Here is a 17,835-nt window from a genome sequence, read left to right on the forward strand (position 1 = left end):
GCGGATGAGTACATAGCTCCAAATCAAATTCAATGCACAGTAGGCAAGTTAAATAAAACAAAACATGGCTTTTATGTGTCTCCTGGCTTCCCGCAAATTATTGGACCAAGTGATCTATTTATTTTCCGTAGTTCAGCAATATATGTGTTTGTCTTCCAATAACGAAGCGCAAAACCCTTCTTTAAATGCATAATACTGGATTTTACCACAGAAGGCAGGGTAAAAAGAAAATTAAAAATTATAAAAGTTGTGCTCATTTTCTGTGTTTGGTTCAAGATATTACCGAAACATCAGTGGTTGACTATTCTTGTAATTTTGAACAAAGTGTGGTGGTGTAGTGGACTAACGTGAATAGTTCAATTAGCTATACACACTCGCCCTTCAGTGCATATTGAACACAAGATTTGACTTGGGTCAATTTGCTTTAATTGTACAACTCACATTCAGCAACATTTCAACACGTCGGATAAATGTCTGAGTGATTTTGTGAAGAATGGAGTCATTTTGCACGGAAACGGACATACCGGAAGACTGCCTGAAAATTGCCTCAGCCTTGTGGTTGTAGTGTCTGTATTCACAGCAAGCATGCCACTTGATTCATTACCATGTACTGTAAGCCTTGTTGGGGTTTTTATGCTCGATGTGGCTTGATACGCCTTAACTTCTGCGATTTGTCGCAGGCTGCCCATCCACTTTGACTATGTGGAGTTTCCTTGCAAACATGTTCTCAAATTTCCCAGTTCTCAGCTTTTATTTACAGCAACTTCTACAAGTGGCCACATGACGCATTGATAATATTGCTTGGATATGAAGCAATGCGAACAAACTTGGCTTGTTAATAAAAGCCTTTGGAAGACACAGCAAAAACTAATATGCACACCACCCACATCCACAAAGAAAAAAGGCTGTCAATTTACATTTTCAATTCGTCCATGAGGCAGCCTTGACGTGACGAGGTTTTGAGCGGCATGAAACAATTTATGTACGCGCGAGAGAACACGCGCGGGCGTGCTTATGACGTGGGCGGAGCATAAGATTCGGACCCGCTCTCGCTGACTCTCGGAGCCAGTTGATGGTCCAAATGATGCCATCAGTGCACGCCGCTGCACAGCCGAGAAGACATGCATGCCCATGGCGCAGATTTGGAAGCTCATATATTTATTTTTGTTACCTCCTGAACTCCAACCGAGCTCCCGAGCGTGTTTCCTAAGCGGCCCCGCATATTGCTCATCCTTTTTGGGAGGGTTTTACGCACGACTTGACTGGCGCAGATGACGACCCGTTGACTTTAAAGTTATTTTTACTTGTGCTATATCTTCAGTATGACCGACTCAAACTTAAGGAACGACAGCATTCGCGGGATCTATTTCACGGAACCTCTCAATGGCTCTGCACTGGACCTATTTTTTCTAAACGACAGCACTACGGCGTGTTCGAACTTTTCATTGGACTGCCGATCCGTTTGGCTCGGGCTTTTTCTCACCTTATTTATTCTGGTGGCAATCGTGGGCAACATATTGGTTATCCTGTCCGTGATGTGCAACAGCCACTTGCAGACGGTGACCAACTTCTTTATAGTCAACTTGGCTATGGCGGACCTGCTGCTGAGCATCGTGGTGCTGCCCTTCTCCGCCTCTCTTGAGGTTCTGGGCTGCTGGGTGTTCGGCCGGGTGTTTTGCAACATCTGGGCGGCGGTGGACGTGCTATGCTGCACCGCCTCCATCCTCAGCTTGTGCATCATCTCCGTGGACCGCTACATCGGCGTCAAACACTGCCTCAAGTACCCGAGCATCATGACCGAGAGGAGGGCGGGCGTTATCCTGGTTGTGGTGTGGGTGTCGTCCACAGTCATCTCCGTTGGGCCGTTGCTAGGTTGGAAGGAACCGCCGCCCGTGGACGAGAGCATCTGCAGGATCACCGAAGAGCCCGGATACGCGCTCTTCTCCTCGCTCTTCTCCTTCTACCTGCCGCTCCTTGTCATCCTCGTCATGTACTTTCGGGTCTACGTGGTGGCCCGCAGGACAACCAGAAGCCTGGAGGCAGGCGTCAAGCGGGAACGAGACAAATCCGTAGAAGTGGTCCTGAGGATCCACTGCCGAAGCGTGCTGGAGGATGCGCGCGCTGTCAGCTCCAAGAGCAGCAAGCAGCACCCGTTCAGGAGCTCGCTCTCCGTGCGTCTCATGAAGTTCTCCCGGGAGAAAAAGGCGGCCAAAACCCTTGCCATCGTCGTGGGCATGTTTATCCTGTGTTGGCTGCCTTTTTTCTTCTTTTTGCCTATTGGTAAGTTGCTCTAATATCACGTGCACAATGTTTCTTTGTGTAATATAGTGATTTGTAGACGTTTTACGCCACCTAAAGAAACAGCCTAAGTATTTCTCGAGGTGGTTAATTAGGTTTCCTAGCTCACAGGTGTCAAAGTCAAGGCCCGTGGACCAGATCTGGCCCCTCCGCATTCTTTAATGTGGCCCTCGTAAGCAAAACAAACATGTCAACTTCCATGATGCATGCTAAAGTTTGAACCAAATTTTCAAATTGTCATATGTAATCCATAATAACATGAAGATATTGCAAGCATTTTCTCATTGCCAAACCCCTTATTAAACGTGAACAATGTTGAAACAAATCATTATTCTTGACTTCTGATTTCCAAAGTAGTTATCCATCACTTTGTTGTGAGCTGTGTACGTAATATGTGGAGGTGATTAAACATTGATATGCTTTCACAAAATTCACAGTCATAACAACCCTCCAGGGGAAACCGTAACGACAACGTGGCCCGTGACCAAAATGAGTTTGACTTCCCTGCCTTGGCCCATATTCAGTACCAGAATCATGACCATTAAAATACCATCGTATAGTCGGTGTAAGTATTCATTAAGAAATTATTGAGAGCTACTGAAACATGAAGCACAATTTGAACATTAATTCCCCCCCCAAAAAAATCCATCCATACTCAACCACCCATCCTGAACAGGGTTGTGTGGGAGGGGGCGGGGGGTTCCTGTAGCCTATCCCAGCTGACTACAGGCAAAAGGCTGACTACACCCTGAACTGGTCCCCAGTCGGTCGCAGGGCACATATAGAGATGTGCAACCATTCACACCTACGTGCACATTGTCCCTGAGTGGGAACCGATTCCATGCTGCCCGCACACAAGTGTGTATAAAAAAAGAAAGTACGTGTACAAACAGTATGATTACACAATAGTTTCTTTGTCCCATTATGGTAGGACCACAGCTTTGTAGCTTTGGTTCGAATATATTGTATGTAAAAAATAAATAAATAAACAAAAATACAGAACTGCAGGCACATCAGCCAACTCCCACCTGAGCAGTCACCTTCCTCTACTCTCCTTTACCTGCTAAGCCCCTACACACCCACACCCAGACGGCCCTAGAGTCCCTGTCCATCTTGACAGTAGCGCCTTGTGAAGTCAAGTTTGCAAAGCTGCCCTTTTTTTTCCTCTAACTTACATTTGCATTTCAATGTGTGTAAGTAGACAAACTCCATGGACAAAAAAAGTTACTTTGGGGTCCATTAATGACACACGGGTCAAAAGATTGCGATGTGAAATTATGTGTAGCATTGACTTGCTCCTCCTCTCTTGATGTGTATTCCTTCCAGTCTGTCAGGCTTCTTCCACTGTTCCAACCCATATTTGTTAGGTTCACTCTCCAAATTGCCTGTAGGTGTGAATGTGGATGTGTATGGATATTTGTCTTAATGTGTCAGTCCTGACTGGCGATCTGTCTGTGGTGTGTGGTGTAGCCCACATCCGCTGGGATTGACTCAAGCTTACTGTGCCCCTGCACAAGTGGTAAGTGGTATCAAAAAAAGGATGCGTGCGATAGAATAGATTGTACTTGCAAGGACAGAAATGGATGACTGCTCCCTTCTTGTGCAATCTTGACTAAAGCCAGAAAAAAGCAGAAATGTATTTTTGTGACCTTCATACACAGCCATATATCACAACAGAGAGGCTCCCTGAATACTCACCTCACAGCTCTTTTTTTTTTTTTTTTTTTTTTTACTTCTTTTTCCAGGGTCGATAAATGAACAGGAATTTTTTCCGAGCGGTCAAAGTTAAGTGCCAAAAGTACAAAAACAAGACCTTTTATCCAATTACATACTTTTATGAGTGTGGGGTCTTATTACATGGACTCTAAACGTTCCATCAAGGATTACAGTTTTGCTCAATTTGGGAAAATAAATACATTTTTGCACATCAAGCGTATAAATAAAGTGTATCAAACTACAAATTGTTAAAAGTTGTTATGGCTTTTTATTGGGGTGAGAACTGGAGCCCCACTGTTGATTAGTCCACAGATTATCTCCTCAAGAGTGGATAGGAAATGTTCGACTTAAAAAAAGTGGATTTATTTATTTATCATATTAGAAGTCATTCAAAACTATCGATGCAGCTCTTGTACTGGATATCATTACATTATTTTAACTGGGCATAATATGATGAATGGTCTATATTTATCTCAGGGAACAAACAAACACAAATCATAGGCTGCAGAAAAAAAAATTGCCAACTCTGCAAACAAAAAATGAAAATAGCATTAAAACACTACACTGTCAATATAAGTAATTATATAAGATGTACGTGATTCCCAACTACCGTGAGGTCATCAGGGGTGCTGCGAGAAATTATCCAATTTTACTTCATTGGTCCCAAAGGAATGAAGTGTGACAAGCAGAACAATTAAATGCTCTTCCACTAGATGGCAGGCGGTACAAAGAGTACTTAACCTGTGCATCCACTCTTTGTGACATTTCAGTTTGGTCTTTGCTTACCTAAGAAAACATAGGTGAACCACACTTCTCATGACAACAAAACTGATGCTATACGAAAGATAAAACCTTCGATTGCATCACATGATTTTGATGGTGCTAGACAAAATGGAGCTAATTTGGAGTGACCTGCGTTAGGGTCAATGGCCAATGTTGATTAATTTGCAGGGAGCGCTTGAAAAGATTTTAATCAAGACCAATCGTGCTTGCAGCCACCGCAAACACGATTAGTCTTGATTAAACGACATATTGTGTCAGGATGTGTTTGGTAAGTTCTATCTAAAAGTACTTACCCAACAGCTGCTTGATTTTTTTCGAGTGAAAGTCAGAATGTTATGTAAGTTCACCCCGAACTTCAAACTGGCTTTAAAGATCAGTTCAACCCAGGTATAGGCATGTTTGGAAAAAAAATAATTCCAATGGGAGCTGTCTGTTGTGGACAGCTCCTAATTCTTAAAGCCACCCATCCATACCAAATCACAGAGTGATGGATGTAGGGAAGGTGTTAGTTGCACGTCGATCAGCCATCGTTTGCCAGTGGGGCAGACTTGCACTTTCAACACGTATTTATGTCAATCAGGCCTTTTGTTTGTGATGATGCAGACAGAGTGCTTTGCCCTACCTAAAATTCCAATAGCATGTGCCTTTTAGTCAGCACTTCTTTGTTGATGACATCAGGAAAAAGGGCCTTTCAATTTGTATTACCGTAATTTATTTTTCTGTGCAACAGTTATTACTAAACAAAAGCAAAAATTTTTTTATCATGATTTAAATTAAATTAGAATATAAATGCTAGCTAAAATCATGAAACATGGGCTTTTTTTCAATGAATAAACTGTTTCCTTATTGAATGTCAACTATTGAATCAAACATTTGGATAAAAGAGAAAAAATATCTGCAATTTAAAAGAGATAAAAACAAGCCATTTCAGTGTTGTTTGTTTTGGTCGATGGCTTGAGTAGCCTTGACTTGTGCGTTTGTTTCTGGGAGTCCCTGGTGTGACCACTGATGAGAAACCAGCATTATAAATTTAAGACCTGCAGACTATTTTACATCCTGAACGATCACTTCCTGAGGCACACATCACATTTTTTCACCCTCTCTTGTGTTTTCTACACAAGCAATTCCATGCAGATTATGTGTGGCCATGTGTATGTTCTTACTGTGCAATTGTGGGCTTTCTGCAGGTACTTCAGCTTCCTCCCACATTGCAAATAGTTCTTCGGTTCATTGAAGACTAACTTGTCCTTTGGGGGTGAATGTGAGTGTGAATGGTTCTTTGTATATGTGTGCGTGGTATATGCTACCTCTCACCCAAAGTCAGCTAGGATCGACCTTAATAAGGATAAGCGGTACAGAAAATGAATGGATGGATACTGCGCCATTGGTCATGTAAATCACGTTCTCAAATTTTAACACACATTGTGGCTGCTCTATACTGTATAAAAAAGGGAAGACGACATTGTTTTCACAGGCAAACTGTAGCCATCCTAATACCCGCCTACAACATTACAACACGTTTTAGTTTGATTTTTGAGGTCTGCGCTGCTGTGGGTGTGGTCACAGCCAACTTGAATCATGACAAATCAAAATGGCACCAAGCATTACCTTGAAATGTGGTACACTCGTCGCACACTAGAGTCTTGAAATTGTCGAGTGTGCGTCTCTACCGTGAAGTGACCACTTGGAGATGCTCGGCCCCACCCTTGATAGTTTATGTGCCCCTCCCTCCTCCCCCATGGCTATGCCACCCAGTGGGATGATCAAAAAAAAGTATTATTTCTACAATGACTCATGGGGTTTGATGCCCACTTTCTGTATATTTATGAATGAAATACATCTGACATCCACCACACAGAGCTCGTTATCTGTCTGGCCGTGCCCCAAAGAGATTACCCAAATTACGCTTTCGACAAGTGGTGTACCATGCGCAAACACTTAACCATAAGCAATCGTACCTTTAGATTGACTTTCTGCCACCAAATTGTCACTCTCTCTCCAAAGACACATCCTATATTGCGCCGGCCAGCTTGGTGGAGACTGATTCGCCAAAGTGGCAGGGAGCCCTTGAGGTTCAACTTGATATTTTACAATTGTTCATCCATGTTTCTCTTCTACTAGGCTCCTTCTTTCCAGCAATGAAGCCATCAGAGACGGTATTCAAGGTGGTCTTTTGGCTGGGCTACTTCAACAGCTGCATCAACCCCATGATCTACCCTTGCTCCAGCAAAGAGTTCCAGCGGGCTTTCACCCGCCTCCTCAGGTGTCGCTGTCGCCACAGGCGGAGGACTCTGCGTCGCTTCTATGACCAGAAATGGCGCTCGGCTGTCAGGGGAATGGCATTGGAACAAAGAGAACATGAGTCTGGCTTCACCACGCAGAGCTCCTGCGGCAGCTCTTTGTTAAGCAAGTCGGGAGAAAATTTAAAGAGATGGAAGTTGTTCCCACCGCTGCAGAAGTCCTCCTTTCAGCTCAAAGAAACAGTGAACAACCTGTCAAACAAAATCAAGGGAGGCGCAGGGCGAGGCAACACACCTGCAGTGGTCGATGCAATTTCAATGGGGATTTACAACGTCTGTGAACAAAGCAGTTATCGCATCTATGACTTGGCTGACTGTTACGGCCTGAAGGAGACGGATATTTAAATGGACCAGAAGAGGATGCTCTATTCTCCGAAAACCCTTTTGGAGCAACATCTTTGATCATTCAAATCCAGAACCAACACAATAGACACTAAAGAATAGGATTCAATACAAGAGCTGCATCAGACATCTGGCGTTGCAAAACTAATGCTCACTTTTGACATCTTGGAATTCAGCTCCTGTATTGTGTTGCATTGTGATCATCTTCGTGTGGCCAGGAAGTGTCAATGACAGAACTGTTGATAGTTTGAGAATGACGGCATGGCCCCGGCACAAATGTGACTTTAAACATTATTTCCATCCTTCACAACCACAACAGATTGAACACATTGTTTCAGTTTGGCTTGGTTCACACAGGTTTCAATTTCACATTTTTATATAAATAACTTGATGTTGGTTTTATTTTGACAACACGTAGTAAAACGGTGCAGTTACTAGGGGATTAAATACTGTGCAGTGTGTCTTGTAACAGATTCACTGCATCAATTTTAAGCGACACATTTACTTGGCCATTATAACCTTAAATTGAAGTGCGGAGTGCTACTGTGATATGAATGTGCATAGTTTTTTTTTCAATGCTGTATTTGTATTTTGTGCAAATTAAATTCATTAAAAAAAAGCATTAATCTTTTATTCAATTTCCCTGATATCGAAGTTACCATGTCATTTGGGGATTATTATTTTTAACAAAATGACCGGCACCTTCCAGCAGATGACACTATTGCTCCACTTGCACTTCTTGATGGAGAATTTTCACATGACAGCAACGACAATGTCAGACATCATGACTCATTCTGATTGGGGGTAACACACACACACACGTTTGAATGAAAAATATGAAAAATAATAGCCAAAGTTAATATTCCGGTTGTGTCACAAATCGACCATGAATTATAATGCAGACTAATTTATAAAAATAATGGATTTGCTAATCTCGCACCTTGTCTTGGACTTGATCATCTTTGTTGCAATTAAAAGTGTGAAATTCTAATTAGTTACATAATGACATACTTTGGGGAAAACTTTGATTCAAAGACCCATTTAAGTTTTGATGAAACACATTTATTGAAGTGCAAATACAGCGGACAGACAAGCAATTTTCAGTATTTTCTCCGCTCATTTTTTTTGCTTTCTTTTAGGCTTGTCATCTCGTATCTTTCTAATTCTATATTTCCCACTCTAATTCTGCTACTTAGGGAGCAACATGATGTGTGGTTGCTAAACATGGCTTGATTAAGTAATTCAGCATTTCCAGTTTCACACAAAGGATGAGGACTGGGACCAAATACAGTATAACATTTTCAACATGATAGCATCAATATCTTCCAAATGTTTTAGGATTCCAAATATGCAGACTATAACAAATAGCGATTACAAAATAATGTATTAAAGAAAATTGCACCGACAAAGTGTGAACTGAAATCGGTGGTCACAAGGTGTCAGCCAGGAAAAACAATCCATGAAACCAAAAGAATACTCAAACAAAATATCCAAAAGTCCAATTACACAAAAACAAAGAGCAATACTAGAATAACAAAAAATGCTTCTAAACAAGGATCTATGAACAAAACGAGAGCAGTATCGAGAATAGTATCGATCGAGAGGTCTAGAAAATCACATTTGAAGCACAACAGTAAACAAAGTCAGTAATCTGAAAAGTCTCCAAAGACAGCAGTCAGAGTCCTTAAATACAAGGCTAGGCTTGATAGGGGAAACGAGGCAGCAGGTGCACCTGCTGGAGGGAAACGCCCTTCACTCCAGCTGGAGCTGGAACACAATCAAGACACAACACGACAAAGGCACACAATATACTTAATAAAGCCAATATTGGAACAGTGGATGTCACATGAAAGCAAATGTTCGTAGTTCACGGATCCATGACACATTTCCACACTGCACATTTCTAGTTTGATACAATATTCAACCTCGGTTTGGGGTATGAAGAATTTACCCATTTCCAAATTCGACAGGAGGAGACTGGGAAAGTCACGTGGCATTAGAAGCTTGAGAAAAATTGAGACACCAACTGTCTTCCAAACAAATTGGTCATTTTTTTTTTTTCTGCCTCAGCGCACAATAATGATGGACCACTACGGTGGAGTGGGCACTGCAGAATGCTAGTTGTGTTTTCTCAAAAGTTATACTAACCAATCTATTCCGCAAATAATGTTGCTGACATTTGTCAACTTGGCTCAAATGCGTGTGAATAGCCTATTATGCTAACATTATTGATGGTTTTAGATGACTGACGCGAAGAGATAAAAATCCAAGGAAGACCCCACTTATCTATTCCTGCACTTGCACATGCAAGCAAGCTAAAAATGGGCAAATTCACCAAATTGATGCTCTCACAATAAACTTAAATGTCAGACTTTTTACAGCTCTAAATCTAATTTGAATTACTCACAATGTGTATTGACCTATCTCACACTTTATTTATGATGTGGTTGTACTGAAATTAGTCATTTGAGTAACAGGAATGAAAGCAACCCCAGCAGGTTTTTAGCATACAATTAGCAAATATGATGCAAAACCTACATTTTGATAATAACAACCCCCCAAAAATTGGCAAAAGAATGAGCTGAGATTTTAAGCCCCAGCCCCCTCATGCCAGTCTTTTTTGGAATATCATCAAATTTCCAGGACAAATAAATGAGTGAACCTTCCCAGAGCCTGCAGCAGATCTTGAATAACAACTCCTTGTGACATGGAACATTCCAAGTTTTAAGACGGTTACAGTTCGGGCAGGGGTGTCAAATTAATTTGTGTAGCAGGCCCTTAGTAATTTCTTTGAAGGGCTGTTTGACTGTGAATGCAAATAAATGTTGAGTACCTCACATTACATGTGCAGTAAACCATGGTTGAAAAAATAATGTTTTTTTTTCAAATTAATTACTAGGTCTCTGTTTTTTGTTTGTTGTTTTTGCATTTCCATGGGTGAATGAATTGGAATTAAAAAAGGCTTTCATTAAAAAATAAATACAAATACCACAAGGCTAAGAAGTGATCGAGAATGTATTTAAGGCAGGTCGACCCAAAAATGGCTCAGCTCTCAACCATCACTTCCAACGCACCACAAAAATCATTATATTACTTATCGGCACAGTCATTAATTTCTTTCCTGGTATGTGATAGCTCCATCCCAGGGGATATTCCAGGTCGGCAAACACTGCAGCCCATGAACATGAAGAATGCCTTCCGAAATGAGCGATTAAAGAAACCATACAGGAAGGGATTTTAGGGAGCAACATGATGTGTGGTTGCTAAACATGGCTTGATTAAGTAATTCAGCATTTCCAGTTTCACACAAAGGATGAGGACTGGGACCAAATACAGTATAACATTTTCAACATGATAGCATCAATATCTTCCAAATGTTTTAGGATTCCAAATATGCAGACTATAACAAATAGCGATTACAAAATAATGTATTAAAGAAAATTGCACCGACAAAGTGTGAACTGAAATCGGTGGTCACAAGGTGTCAGCCAGGAAAAACAATCCATGAAACCAAAAGAATACTCAAACAAAATATCCAAAAGTCCAATTACACAAAAACAAAGAGCAATACTAGAATAACAAAAAATGCTTCTAAACAAGGATCTATGAACAAAACGAGAGCAGTATCGAGAATAGTATCGATCGAGAGGTCTAGAAAATCACATTTGAAGCACAACAGTAAACAAAGTCAGTAATCTGAAAAGTCTCCAAAGACAGCAGTCAGAGTCCTTAAATACAAGGCTAGGCTTGATAGGGGAAACGAGGCAGCAGGTGCACCTGCTGGAGGGAAACGCCCTTCACTCCAGCTGGAGCTGGAACACAATCAAGACACAACACGACAAAGGCACACAATATACTTAATAAAGCCAATATTGGAACAGTGGATGTCACATGAAAGCAAATGTTCGTAGTTCACGGATCCATGACACATTTCCACACTGCACATTTCTAGTTTGATACAATATTCAACCTCGGTTTGGGGTATGAAGAATTTACCCATTTCCAAATTCGACAGGAGGAGACTGGGAAAGTCACGTGGCATTAGAAGCTTGAGAAAAATTGAGACACCAACTGTCTTCCAAACAAATTGGTCATTTTTTTTTTTTCTGCCTCAGCGCACAATAATGATGGACCACTACGGTGGAGTGGGCACTGCAGAATGCTAGTTGTGTTTTCTCAAAAGTTATACTAACCAATCTATTCCGCAAATAATGTTGCTGACATTTGTCAACTTGGCTCAAATGCGTGTGAATAGCCTATTATGCTAACATTATTGATGGTTTTAGATGACTGACGCGAAGAGATAAAAATCCAAGGAAGACCACTTATCTAAATTCCTGCACTTGCACATGCAAGCAAGCTAAAAATGGGCAAATTCACCAAATTGATGCTCTCAAAATAAACTTAAATGTCAGACTTTTTACAGCTCTAAATCTAATTTGAATTACTCACAATGTGTATTGACCTATCTCACACTTTATTTATGATGTGGTTGTACTGAAATTAGTCATTTGAGTAACAGGAATGAAAGCAACCCCAGCAGGTTTTTAGCATACAATTAGCAAATATGATGCAAAACCTACATTTTGATAATAACAACCCCCCAAAAATTGGCAAAAGAATGAGCTGAGATTTTAAGCCCCAGCCCCCTCATGCCAGTCTTTTTTGGAATATCATCAAATTTCCAGGACAAATAAATGAGTGAACCTTCCCAGAGCCTGCAGCAGATCTTGAATAACAACTCCTTGTGACATGGAACATTCCAAGTTTTAAGACGGTTACAGTTCGGGCAGGGGTGTCAAATTAATTTGTGTAGCAGGCCCTTAGTAATTTCTTTGAAGGGCTGTTTGACTGTGAATGCAAATAAATGTTGAGTACCTCACATTACATGTGCAGTAAACCATGGTTGAAAAAATAATGTTTTTTTTTCAAATTAATTACTAGGTCTCTGTTTTTTGTTTGTTGTTTTTGCATTTCCATGGGTGAATGAATTGGAATTAAAAAAGGCTTTCATTAAAAAATAAATACAAATACCACAAGGCTAAGAAGTGATCGAGAATGTATTTAAGGCAGGTCGACCCAAAAATGGCTCAGCTCTCAACCATCACTTCCAACGCACCACAAAAATCATTATATTACTTATCGGCACAGTCATTAATTTCTTTCCTGGTATGTGATAGCTCCATCCCAGGGGATATTCCAGGTCGGCAAACACTGCAGCCCATGAACATGAAGAATGCCTTCCGAAATGAGCGATTAAAGAAACCATACAGGAAGGGATTTAATGATGAGTTGATATATCCCAGCCATAAAAATATGTCCCAGATGACCACTTCAGTGCTGTAATTTATGAAGGGGTCCACAATGTTGACAGTAAAAAATGGCATCCAGAAGATGAGGAAGACTCCCATGATGATGCCCAAGGTTTTCGCTGCCTTTCGCTCTCTCTTCATGGTGTTGCGGTGCTTTTTCTTTTTGCTTGAGTCTTTTCCCACTCCAGCCGCCATCTGGCTTTCCATGGCGCTGATCTGCCTTGCCTGCCGTCTGGCTGCTTTGAATATCTTCCAGTAGGCCACCAGCATGATAGCCATGGGCAGGTAGAAGGCTATCAAGGAAGCCATGACAGCGTAGACGCGATTGACCAGGAAAACACAGACCTCTTGAGGGAGCAGGATGTCAACTCCAGCAATATGGAGGCCTAGCATGATCGGACCGAAGGAAATAAGAATAGGAACGACCCAGCAGATGACAATGAGGAAAGCCACTCGACTTGGAGACATTTTCAAAGAATAAACTAGTGGGTTGCAGACGGCATAGTAGCGATCAAAGGCGATGCAACTCAGATGGAATATGGAAGCAGTACACAGCATGACGTCGAGGCTGGAGTGGAGCTGACAAAAAAGGGAACCAAAGAACCAGCACCCTTCCACTGTCCGAATCATACTGTAAGGCATTACGACCAGGCCCACGAGGCAGTCAGCCACGGCTAGGGACATGACAAAGGAGTTTGTGGGCGACTGCAGCTGTTTAAAGTAGGAAATCGACAAGACCACCAGGAAGTTGCCCACCACTGTGCAGATGATACCAATAAAGAAGAAGCCATACAGGATAAAACGAAACACCGGGTTCCTCATCATGGCGCAGGAATCCTGATTGATGTCAAGTGTTGTGTTGGCACCGTCTTCGAAGCTACCGTTGTCCATCTTCTTGTTCAACCTGTCAAAACATTCAGACCGTTAATGACACCACTGACAAGATGACGAAATTGTAACAGTAAGCGGCTGGGGCAAGGAAAATCTGGGCGTTACACTTTAAGCTGCTGACACACGATGTGACCCCAGATAAGTGAAAATTCGTCCAGAATTCTGCCGAGCTTCAGCCAAAAGTTGCCAAGAACATTAACGCCAGAACAGGAGCATTAAGATGTATGCCCATATCGTCTTATATCACTACCTCTAAATGACCAAATATTTCCTCTAAAACTTCAATTTTTTTATCTACTCACAACAAGTGATGAGTGTATTGATTGTGTGATACTAATAAGTACCGGTACTCATAAGTATCAATTGGTATCTACAATGCTCATAAGGTATCGACACAATTAAATGAAAAGTGTCAGGGTGGATGACAAATGTGAATATGCTGCGGGTCCTGTACACCAGGGATGCCCAACCAGTCAATTGCGATCGACGGCTAACTCGCAGACTGGACCCAAGTCGATTGCGACGGCTATAGGGGCAAATGGAGACAAAAAAAAGATTTGTGTGTCTGTGTGCTTGTTATTAATATTATATACATTTGTGTTAGTGTACAGTGCACTCTCAGCATCCTATCAGTTTCACTTTCCCAAAATGTATTTTAAAAATAAAATAAAATATAAAAGCACAGCAAGCCATGCATTCAAGTGTGTTGTACAGCAGACGGCACATGACAAAATCCTTTCCTTGCCGTGCCAATGACGTGTTTCAGATGACTTGCAACTGACTTTAATGAAGACCATTGGGACAATGCAGTGATGACAAAATGACACTTGAGAGAACACAACCATGCCAAGTGTCGCTTTACAACCCCCCCACCCCCCAAAAAATCTGTTTATTAAAATGCAATTATTAGACGGCATGCCTTTGTTTCCAATCATGAAGGATTACGATATAAGACTCTTACATCCCACTTCAGAGAAGATGACACTTCATTGAACCTCTTGCATCCTCACATCCCTTCTACAATTCATTTGAATCTGTTCATAGTTTTCTAATTTAGCATGACGGATTTATGTTATTGTCGAGGTAAAAATAACTTATTTGCAGACATATGTCGTTTGTGCAATATTTTTTGGATAAATGTGACAGACTGCTCTCATACACACACACATACAACAGTTTTTTTTGTCGAAGAAAAATACATCCCTACTAATTTAGTAAAAGTCGCAAAACAGGTAATGAAGTGGAATTATTGGATTCTGAATTTGAACAATATCAAATCTAAAGATGACTTTCCCCCCAACCCCCACCAGTGGATAAAAGATGCTCTTGTAAAAAAAAGTGAAAACAAAGACACTCACTTGCGTGGAAGAGAGAAGACGGTCTGTCCTCATGACGCTCTCAAAAGCAAGCCCTACTAGGCGGATTGAGATGGGAGAGTTGTGAGAGGTGGGTCTAATGAATACGTGCCCACAGTAATCAAAGGAAGCGGCCAATACTTGTTGGCTTGCATAGATAAACACATTGAAAGAAAAACAGTCTCAACTGTTTGTCATGTTGCCAATTGGATGGACAATGACATTAGTCTATTAATTGAAAGGTGCTCCCTCCTTCAATAACACATAATATGCATTTGTATCAGGCAAAAAAACAGGGCTGCTTTATGAACTCATGCGATGCAACTACCTTAACATTCTTTTATACTGTACTTCCTAAATGCAAAACATTTGCTCAACACAAATCCGTTTTTAAATCCTGTATTTCACTTGTTGGATCCTTTTCAAAACATGTTTAAACCACAGCATGGAGCAGGTTGCAATACATTCAAACGACAGTATGATGCAGTCTTTCAACACACTTTAAACCTCAATACATCCTGGCTTCAATTGGACACTTGGGGTCCTATTCCTTTGCCCAGCGCAAGTCGAGTGCAAAAGGCAGTTGAATTTCTTTTAGAATTTTCGACAGCCGCAATTATTGTCGAAATGGGGATTTGAGCCGTTGTGGGAGCGAACACGACTGATTTGATTCCCGGCAAATTGAAACAGTTCTTCTCATTCTTTTTAAATTCAGCACTTGAGAGCCGCACAGTATACCTAGATATGTCAAGTCACAGCCACTCACTAGCCTGGATAAAAATGGCTGAGTTCTATCAGGAAGGGCATCTGGTGTAAAAAAGTCACTTCTTCTTCTATGCCAGGTTACAAATCCAACCATGTCCCTGCAGGCAGACGAGGTTCAGTTCCCATAGCAACGCACTGAATGTGAAGTGTGAATTGAGGTTGTCGATATGTGTGCGATGTTAACTAACGACCAGTCATTGTGAAGTCTGCCTTTCGTCCAACGTCAGTTGGGATAAACTCTAGCTACCCTTGACCCTCACATAGAATCAGGAAACAGAGCTTAGTGTCGTGATTATTCATTCTTAATTCATTTTAGAATCTGAGTAGACCAACATGACTTTCATCCCTTGATTGTCGAGATTTGATCCTGCATAATGAATCTGAGTAGACCAACATGACTTTCATCCCTTCATTGTCGAGATTTGATCCTGCATCTTGTTCAAGGGTCAACTTTTGAATCAGTGTTGAGCCTCAATCTCACGTGCCCCAATGCGCAACGAAGCAGATCCTGCATAATGAATCTGAGTAGACCAACATGACTTTCATCCCTTCATTGTCGAGATTTGATCCTGCATCTTGTTCAAGGGTCCTCAACTTTTGAATCCGAGTTGAGCCTCAATCTCACGTGCCCCAATGCGCAACGAAGCACACTGTCGATCCTCATGTGAATGCCTGGATCTTCAGACAATGACAGACATATCTCAAGGGTGGGGGATGTGCTCTAATTAAACATGGGTGATTGTCAATGAAGGCTGTAATAAAAGCCACATTGGATCAGCATTCGAGTATCATTTTTTTTCCCCCTGACCAGCTATTCATGTGTGTAATACAAGTGTGCTTGAATAAAAGCCACATTGGATCAGCATTCGAGTATCGTTTTTTTTTCCCCTTGACCAGCTATTCATGTGTGTAATACAAGTGTGCTTTCAAGACTCAATAGCCTTTCTGCGCCCCTCCTCTATTGTCAACAAAAAAGGACAGAGCAGAGGTTGATTCCAGGTGCATGTTTATTCTCCAGGGGTCAAATAAAGTGCTCTGTCAAACGTGAGTACGCATTTCATTACTTCAACACCCTGTATGTAGTCAGGGTTATTGGAGTGTAGAAAAAAAAATCTGTTTTTTTTTTCCCCTATTTACTGTCATCAGTCAGTTGTTTTGATATGGTTAACCCTAACTCACAGTCTGAGAATTTTATGCCACCACAGATGAAAACGTCTTGTCAGGAAGTCACAGGTTGAATTGTGGTGTTCGCCAAGGTTCCATTTTAGGTTCAACACAAATTTGTACATATCGCCACTTGGCAGGGTCGTCTGTTTTTTTTTTCAGATTTATGCTTATGACATTCAGTTTTACATTTTCATTTCTCCTAATGACCACAACCGGATTGAAAGTCTTTTACTTTCAGTTCAATCGGGATACAACTGATGTTTTACTGATTGGTCCTGAAAGAGAGGGCGAGATACCGGTGTTCATTTGCTGATATTACATGACATGTATAAGGAAGAGGATTCGGGCCAATGAAGCAAAAAAATAAATAAAATAAATAAAAACCAAGGTTGGCAAGATTCTCATATTAAAGTCAGAAAACATTCAATAAAGTGTCTTACTCATAAACATATAAAAGTTGAACATGTTTGAAGGAGATGTTTTAGTAACTTGCTGCCCAAAATGTTGATGTCTGCTACATCCGGTGGCCACTGCCCAGTGCTCACACTTGCCTATATTGCAAATTCACCATAGTAAAAATGCACATCAAAATCCCTGCTAAGAGCAGAAGAAATGCAGCAGGCCGTAGCACGGACAGTATCAGAGTTGGAGCAGCATATGTGAGGAATCAGTGCCCACACTTGCCTCTATTGCAAATTCACCACAGTAAAAATGCACATCGAAATCCCTGCTAAGAGCAGAAGAAATGCAGCAGGCCATAGCACGGACAGTATCAGAGTTGGAGCAGCATATGTGAGGAGGAACACTGCTGGATACTTTGGGCAGAGATTCACATCACGTCTATTTTTGCGTTAAAAACAATTGTATTACATTATTAACGAATTTTACGTAACACCAGATACTGGT

General features: G+C 41.3%; 2 protein-coding genes across 2 annotated transcripts; one reads left to right on the plus strand and one right to left on the minus strand.

The window, feature by feature from the left end:
* The first annotated feature begins 1,072 nt into the window (after window positions 1–1,072).
* adra1d (adrenoceptor alpha 1D) lies at window positions 1,073–8,086 on the plus strand. The gene is made up of 2 exons (XM_019876476.1): window positions 1,073–2,280; window positions 6,919–8,086. The coding sequence occupies exons 1-2, from the start codon at window positions 1,323–1,325 to the stop codon at window positions 7,440–7,442; spliced, it is 1,482 nt and encodes a 493-aa protein (XP_019732035.1). The 5' UTR covers window positions 1,073–1,322; the 3' UTR covers window positions 7,443–8,086.
* Window positions 8,087–12,406: 4,320 nt separating this feature from the next.
* LOC109519765 (5-hydroxytryptamine receptor 4) lies at window positions 12,407–15,325 on the minus strand. The gene is made up of 2 exons (XM_019876480.1): window positions 15,001–15,325; window positions 12,407–13,655 (listed from the first exon to the last, which is right to left on the minus strand). Exon 2 carries the CDS (start codon window positions 13,640–13,642, stop codon window positions 12,575–12,577), a length of 1,068 nt encoding a protein of 355 aa, XP_019732039.1. The 5' UTR covers window positions 13,643–13,655; window positions 15,001–15,325; the 3' UTR covers window positions 12,407–12,574.
* Between the last annotated feature and the right edge of the window lie 2,510 nt (window positions 15,326–17,835).

The sequence above is a fragment of the Hippocampus comes genome, unplaced genomic scaffold (genome assembly GCF_001891065.2).
Source record: "Hippocampus comes isolate QL1 unplaced genomic scaffold, H_comes_QL1_v1.1 scaffold51, whole genome shotgun sequence".
Taxonomy (NCBI): Eukaryota; Metazoa; Chordata; class Actinopteri; order Syngnathiformes; family Syngnathidae; genus Hippocampus; species Hippocampus comes.

What these genes read in the sequence shown, in the direction of transcription:
- adra1d (XM_019876476.1), top strand. Translation starts at nt 1,323, where the DNA reads ATGACCGACTCAAACTTAAGGAACGACAGCATTCGCGGGATCTATTTC. An exon ending in TTTCTTCTTTTTGCCTATTG is followed by an intron (nt 2,281 to 6,918) that starts GTAAGTTGCTCT and finishes CTCTTCTACTAG; the next exon opens with GCTCCTTCTTTCCAGCAATG.
- LOC109519765 (XM_019876480.1), bottom strand. Translation starts at nt 13,642, where the DNA reads ATGGACAACGGTAGCTTCGAAGACGGTGCCAACACAACACTTGACATC.